This window comes from Halyomorpha halys, unplaced genomic scaffold, assembly GCF_000696795.3.
Source record: "Halyomorpha halys isolate HHAL.00 unplaced genomic scaffold, Hhal_1.1 Scaffold799.1, whole genome shotgun sequence".
Classification (NCBI taxonomy): Eukaryota; Metazoa; Arthropoda; class Insecta; order Hemiptera; family Pentatomidae; genus Halyomorpha; species Halyomorpha halys.
Genome location: NW_027108683.1, coordinates 150,609 through 158,151, shown reverse-complemented (window position 1 = coordinate 158,151; position 7,543 = coordinate 150,609). Strand labels below are relative to the sequence as shown.

The 7,543-nt window shown below is 29.9% G+C and overlaps 1 protein-coding gene across 4 annotated transcripts in view; it reads right to left on the bottom strand.

Moving 5' to 3' along the window:
* The window catches only part of LOC106686231 (protein kinase C-binding protein NELL1), a 226,254-nt gene that overhangs the window by 90,463 nt on the left and 128,248 nt on the right, over positions 1-7,543 (bottom strand). For all 4 annotated transcript variants that reach the window (XR_010843293.1, XM_067046969.1, XM_067046968.1 and 1 more), the window contains exon 2: positions 3,854-3,967. Coding sequence is in view for 3 of the 4 variants with exons in the window: in XM_067046969.1 (XP_066903070.1) it covers positions 3,854-3,967 (114 nt within the window). In the remaining variant the exon portion in view is untranslated. The remainder of the gene's footprint in view (positions 1-3,853; positions 3,968-7,543) is intronic.

Genomic DNA, 7,543 nt, shown 5'->3' with positions numbered 1-7,543 from the left:
TATATATATATGTATATATAGTTGACAGTAAAAATTTATATATAAGAAGATGGTCAGGGTCGCGGTAAAAAAAAACAACAAATAGTTTATAGATATTATAATGTCCGACGTTTCGGCCCACTTTGCAGATAATATTTATCCTAGCTTAAATAACCTTATTGTTGTAATATTCTCAGTTTTTTTTGTATCTTTTTAGCCCTGATGAAGCCATGCAAAGTGGGACGAAACGTCGGAAATTAAAATAGTTATAAACTATTTGTTCTTTTTTTTTAACGCAACCCTGGCCATCTTCTTATATATAAATAAATATATTGTATCATTAAGATGATCTCAGGAAAGCTTAGAGAATGATTTAAAAAATAGGGCCTCAAGAAAAATTTATCCATGTTAAAGTCTTGAGCTCATCTTTTCTCTCTCACTCTCTTTTTTTTCTTACCTCCTAATTTATTTATTGTACTGTCTTAAAATAAATAAATTAGGAGGTTAGAAAAAAAAAATCTCATCTTCTTTCCAAAAACTATTTCTTCTGTTGTGAAATACTAATATCGAATTATCGAGAATAATGTATCACAACTCTTTTTAAAAATCTCAGAATCAGTTTCAAAAACTGTCCTGGAGTAATCATGTATCCGAAATATCCTGAAAGTTTAATATTATCCTGCTTCAGTTCCACAGATTTAGCCAATTCTAGCCTTTAAAAGCCAATTATTTTTCTCTTCACTTATTTTCCCACATTTTTATTACGTTTGCGTAGTTTGTAAAGAACACACCGATGAACTTAAAGGAAAATTAAATGTCTTATGAATAGATTTCTAGTTTATTTTTTCATTTACCTAACAAACTCTCCCTATTATATCGAGTTACAGTGACATTTCCCTATATTTCGACGCCAATATTTGCATTTTGTTTTCCCATTTACTAATGGATTCCTTAGTTACGTTCCTGTATCATTTATCTTCAAATCCCAACCTATCATTATTTATATTTCATGAGATAGTAATTCTTCTTTCGAAAGATCCTTTTGTCCGTTCCTCCTCGAGGAGGAACACCGATCCGTTGCTGCTACACTAAACCCATTACGTGTAATCGTTTACTACATATCTTAATTTAACAAGTGAATTGCATCTTCAATTGAAAAATATTTTTTTAAAAAACTATTGCGTATTAGCCCCTATAACCATATATCTTCATCAACTGAAAAACTAAATATAACATCCTACAAAATTTGACCTAAATCCGTGACCTCAAGGCCTTGCACTTTGTAAGACTATCATCATCTGTTACTATGTATGTGATTGCGGATGATTCCTATATAGTCCAGGATTATTTTTCTGCTATTTTTCCCTTGCCCTTGTATCAATATCTCTCATTACCTCATATCTCTTATGCCCTTGTCTCTCATCTTGTTTCTTTCGCTTTCCCTGAACACTCACGGGACTTTCCCAAAAGGAAAGGGATACATTAATCATATATTTTTTTGCTTTTATCTTTCCCCTCTATTTACCTGATCAAGGTCATAACTTTCATATCCCACAGTTGGATCCAAAATGATTGCTAACTTCCCAATCTAAGGGATAGTTATACTAAACAACAATGTCAATTAAATAAACAACGCCTATATTATGTGTAGACGTATGTAAATGTGTAAGTGCGTATATACATAACATACGTACAAATATATACACCCAAAGTTATGCATACGTTATTAATTTTCTTTCAATACGATTACCACCACACTAGGTCTAAACAGCAGTTATATTTCTGGTTAGATTTAATATTCATAAAGTTTACACTTCATCCGTAGATTGAGATTAAAAAGAGATAAAAAAAGTAGCTGATAAATTGAAGAGCCATTACGAATAGAAATAGGTAAAGAATTTCAAACGGAAGAGGAACGGACAAAAGGATCTGTCGAAAGAAGAATTACTATCTGATGAAATATAAATATTGATAGGTTGGGATTTGAAGATAAATGATACACGAACGTAACTAAGGAATCCCTTAGTAAATGGGAAAACAAAATGCAAATATTGGCGTCGAAATATAGGGAAATGTCATTGTAACTCGATATAATAGGGAGAGTTTGTTAGGTAACTGAAAAAATAAACTAGAAATCTATTCATAAGACATTTAATTTTCCTTTAAGTTCATCGGTGTGTTCTTTACAAACTACGCAAACGTAATAAAAATGTGGGAAAATAAGTGAAGAGAAAAATAATTGGCTTTTAAAGGCTAGAATTGGCTAAATCTGTGGAACTGAAGCAGGACAATAATAAACTTTCAGGATATTAAGGATACATGATTACTTCAGGGCAGGTTTCGAACCTGATTCTGAGGTTTTAATGATTTAATGATGGTTTCAAATGAGGAACTAAATCTACCATCCTACGCAAAGACGTTGCACTCACCTTGTTAATATAATGCATGCATATATGCACAGATTATTTAGGTTTTTTTATAAATTAAACAATAAATCTTTTTTTTAGGATTTGTAATTACTTTATATTTGTAATTTCTTTCTATAATTATCATTTATATACTTATCACTGTTGATTAAAAGAATTTTTGTTATGTCAAGTATTTTCTTATATTTTAATGAAATATAATTGCACATGACTATGGTGAATTTACATATATATATTTGTATTATTTCTAAATCTAAAATTTGTACTATTTATTATACTGAGAGAAAATTAGATGTAGATATAAAAAAAAAAAACCAACGAAATTATAGAAAAAGAAAAATATTATAAAACTAAAAGAATAAGAACAAAAAAAATCATGAACTATAATTATGTATTGTAATATATACTGACTATGACTATGTAATATAAGAATAATAAGTAAGTGTCCAACTAGTCCTAGTATGTTGTGTGTATAACAGCCCAATGCAGTTGTGCGGGTCAGCTTTTTGAAAGTTTCTCTATAATAATGATTTATAGTTAATAGGAGGAGCAAAACTTTATTTTTTTTTTTAATAATTTATTTATTGTTATTTACAACTGTATACATCTATACTCATCAAGTAAATTTGCTGTAAGTGATATTATGACATGATACGAACATGTGGAGAATCTACCCATTGATAAAACTACAAAAACATTTCTAAAGGAGAAGATCTCGAGGCCATCTTCTTTTCAGACGCCTGGGATTATTAGGTAGTGAAGCAGAAGCCAGGCTAGAAACGAGTTGGTTTGGGTGGTTAGGAAGTTTATTATGGAAGGATTGGTATCTGGTTCTGGCCACATCAGCAACATAACATTGAGGTCCTGATGGATGATTTGATTTGTGACAAAGTAAGGAGCATTAAGGATTTTACGAAGGATTTTGGACTGTAAGGATTGGATTCGAGAGGAATTAGATGGTTTAGTAGAGCCCCATAGCTCAACTCCGTATGTCCAGATAGGCCTTATAACAGTCATGTAGATCAGTCTTTTGTAATGGATTGGAAGTTTGGACTGTTTGTATAGTAAATGTAATAGTCGGAATCGACGAGCAGTTTCCTGTCTTTTCAGTCTTGTATGAGGATTCCATGTCAGTCATTTGTCCAGAAAAACTTTATTAAAATTCAAAGTTGTGCTGTCCAACTTCATTGGATTGCTAATCACACAGTATATTTTAGTCTAATCAGACGATATTTTTAATCTTACGATAAACAAGCCTATACAAGTATACAATAATAATTATAAACATTAGTAATATATAACACTAGAAAATTACTTTTTTTTTGTTTAATCTCTAGTTATTTGATCTCTTTTTTTCCTTTTTTTCCTCTTTTTTTCCCTTTTCCTTTTTTCTATCCCTTTATTTTTTCTTTTTTATATAATTAATTATTATAAACAGAGATACTAACCTTGTAGATATACTGCCGGTGACAGAGGATGAAGTCCTTGAGTGAGCGTTACTCCCGTCGAGTTCTGTAGCAGCGCCACCCCGACCAGCTCAAGACCACCCTCAGTCTCACCTCCTGGACATCAATCATGCTTGTATTGGTTATGGAGGATATAATGTTGTGTGAGTGTGATGTGTGTAGTTTTAGTGTGACATGGTAGAGAATAAAGAGTAGTGTGTGTATTATGTGAACAGCTGTTCGATTATATATTTTATATTGATCTGACATAGTTACCGACGAGAAAAAACGTGCGGAAGAACAAAAAAAAAAGTATCAAAATTAATTAATATTATATTATTTATAATATCGTATAATATAAGAAATAATAAAATATCTGGTGAGTCCACTCCCAAGACTTTCTTAACCAGTTTCGGCTCGAAGTCCAATATAAAATTTTTTTTCAGTATCTTCGCTAATATCGGTTTGATTAGGATTATTCTTGGCAATTCAATTACCACGAATGTAGCAAATGATCACCTAGAATGGAAATGTTTAGTTTTCAATTTATTTTTAAAAACTGAAACTTATATAATATCATTAAAACAATTAAATCACATATAAAAATTGGTCGACCTTTTATTATCATTATTCTGTATATATCTATAAATACAAAAAAATCAAATGTAATAAATTTTATTCAAGGACAATTACTCCAATTTACTTTTGAAAGTTCATTTTTTTCAGTTGTTTTATTTTTTTTTTAAATTATTTAAGGCAAGGTATGGGTCATTCTTGCCTTAATTTTAATTGTAGAGCTTGGATTTTAAATTTTATGGGAGATCTTGGAATGATGGGGAAATGTTTGTTTTCCTGAAAGATGGAATGGAGATTCGCTGGCATATCATATAAAGATTCGAGGGGGTTATATGCTCGGCATTCAGTCAAAATGCGTTTAACTGTAAGTTTAACTGTAAGTTCCGCCAAGTCTGGCATACAGGAGAAGAATCGCGGGCCATAAGGTAACCGTGGAGCAGGCACGTAAAAACCACCTTCTCTTTGCGCAAATTTCTAGTTTTTAGTTTTTAAAATAGCAAAAAGCATTTTTTAAAAGAAAAATCTCACATGTTATTCGGTTTCTTGAGAAATTTATATCACTGAAATCGAATTTATCAGTGAATAATTCTCCACTTTAATCGACTTCAAGGTATGTTGAGACAATCGTAGTTAGTTTTCTCCAAAAAATTAAGATTTGCATGAAAAAGTTTATACGGCCCATTGTATTTATTTATTATTTCTGTTTAACCATCTTTTTATTCTCCAAACTGAACCATTATTACAAAAAGTATAAACAATATAAATATATTTTTTCAATTACTTGAGACTGGTAATCATTTATTAAATAAATCAAAAATGTATCCTTGTATAGTCTCTATCTATAAAGGTGAAACAAAGGAAATGTTAGGGGATAGAATATATCAACACAGAAATGATACAAGAAATAAAGAAAAGGATCCCAATAAAACAGCATCCAGCTAAAAATCAACATAATTTTTATTTTTATAACACCATGATTTTACATAAAGAAAATTAAAAGAATTCAAAAGAAAAATACTTGAGTCAATTTATATATCAGAGGACATCAATTATACAGTTAATTTTAAAACAGATACTAGAAATTTAAACCAACATTATGCAGAGATTTTAAGCAACGTAAATTTATGAAAAATATTGGGGAAATTTTTGTTACTATTTACAATTAATTTAAATATGAAATTAGATGATTGGAATAAATACAAATTTGAGACCAAAATGCAGTTTTAAATTAAATTAACGTAAAATCCTTGATGCTCCTTATTACGTCACAAATAAACTCATTCACAAAGACCTTAAACTCCCATTCGTTACAGAATTGGCCCAAAACAGATATGCGTCTTTTCATTCCAAACTCCTTAACCATCCTAACCCATTAATTCTTAATCTTTCACCTTAACAATCCCTGATAATCCTCCGAGGCTTCTGAAAAGAAGATGGCAACGAGACCTTCTAGTTTAAATTAATGTTTGAAGTACCACCAATGGGTGGTTCCTTTCCAAGATTTTCAAGTGCATATGAAACATACTACATATTTACCTATTGTATTATTTTGTACAGTTGTAAATTACTATAAATAAACAATAAAATTAAAAAAATTAAATTAAAAGTAAGGCTGACCTGAGTGAGTGGAAGGTTATAAATAGTTTAGTTTGTTTAAATGGTAGTGATAGTGTGGATAAATTGAAAATTAAAAGTTTTAAATATTTATGAATTTTTAAAAAATAGGTAACTAAACATAAGCTTAGGTAAGCTTATTTATAATAATTGACTTTTTATAGGGTGTGTTTGACTTATAATTAATGACCTGGGCAGAATAGCCTGCAAAACAATTTTTATTGTTGTATTATAGAATTTATATTGAAGATTGTCCTTGAGGATGGCCGAGATGGCCGAAACGTTGGACTATTGATGAAATAAAAAGTGTTGAGACTGTACAAGGATACAATTTTGATTTATTTAATAATATAAATATTATCATTAGTATTTATTTTGGAAGAAGATAGTACCATATGAAATAGATTGTAGGAAGATAGTTCGGGTGACGATCAATAAAGGTATCAAAATAGTAAAAGAAAACTATTTATTGTTAAACCTTTCTTGAAAAATAAAAATTTGAAAAAAGAAACTTGACAATTTAACTAGAGCAAGAGCATCAAATCCTGTGGCAAGTGTAAAATTTGCCTTTTTTTTTTTTTTTTTGTTTTTTTTTGTTTTGTTTGTAAACGATTGAAATATACCTACATCGTTGAGATAGTTTACCTCACTTCAATATAAATCTAATGAATCCTAATAATTCTGGATACTATTGTAACATGCAAAAATATGAAAAGGAAATCTAATACAAAAGGCTTGAAAACTATAAAACCTGCGCTTCGGCGGTGAAACCTTCCGTGACTAAAATGGAGCTTGGATGGAACTGCTTTTGAAGCCTCATATACTAACTATTAAATTGTAACATGTCTTATTACTTTTTATCAATCTTGCATTAATTTAAAACGTTTGTACCAAAAATCTATTCCGTAAGTTTGTAAAAAGGTACAAAAAGGTCCTTAAGTTCGAGAAATATTCCCGAATGACACCAAGATTAAACTTTATTTCTTGCTAAATCTAATTTTTTTTTTTCTCTATTTGCTATTGGACATTGTGATGAGGACTATGGGAGGCTAAGGTCGGAGCATGCCATTTGGGAAAGGTGAAGTCGGCGGCATTTCTCTTAGATCACAATTCTACATTTGACACAGTTAATACTAGAGTTGGGAAGAAAAAAAAAGGTAGTTATTTCACCCCAATTTTTAATTACTTTAATGAGAAGTATGTATAATTAATAGTTAAAACTGATAAGTCTGCCCAGTATAGATAGAGGGAATAAAAAATGGCAGCTGTTTCAAAACGTTAAAAAAAAAAAAATTAAATTCATACCTCTGTATCTTTAAAACTACCTACAACACTAGAAAATCTAAGAAAACATCATTAATGTAGACTACATTTGCTCATATATTAGACCTAATAGAACTATTTACTTTCGATAGTTCTCGTGATATAGCGTTTTAAAAACGAATATTTCATAAAAATGCACCGAAAGATTAGTAGTTGGTGAATTTTTTTTTTTTTTTTTTT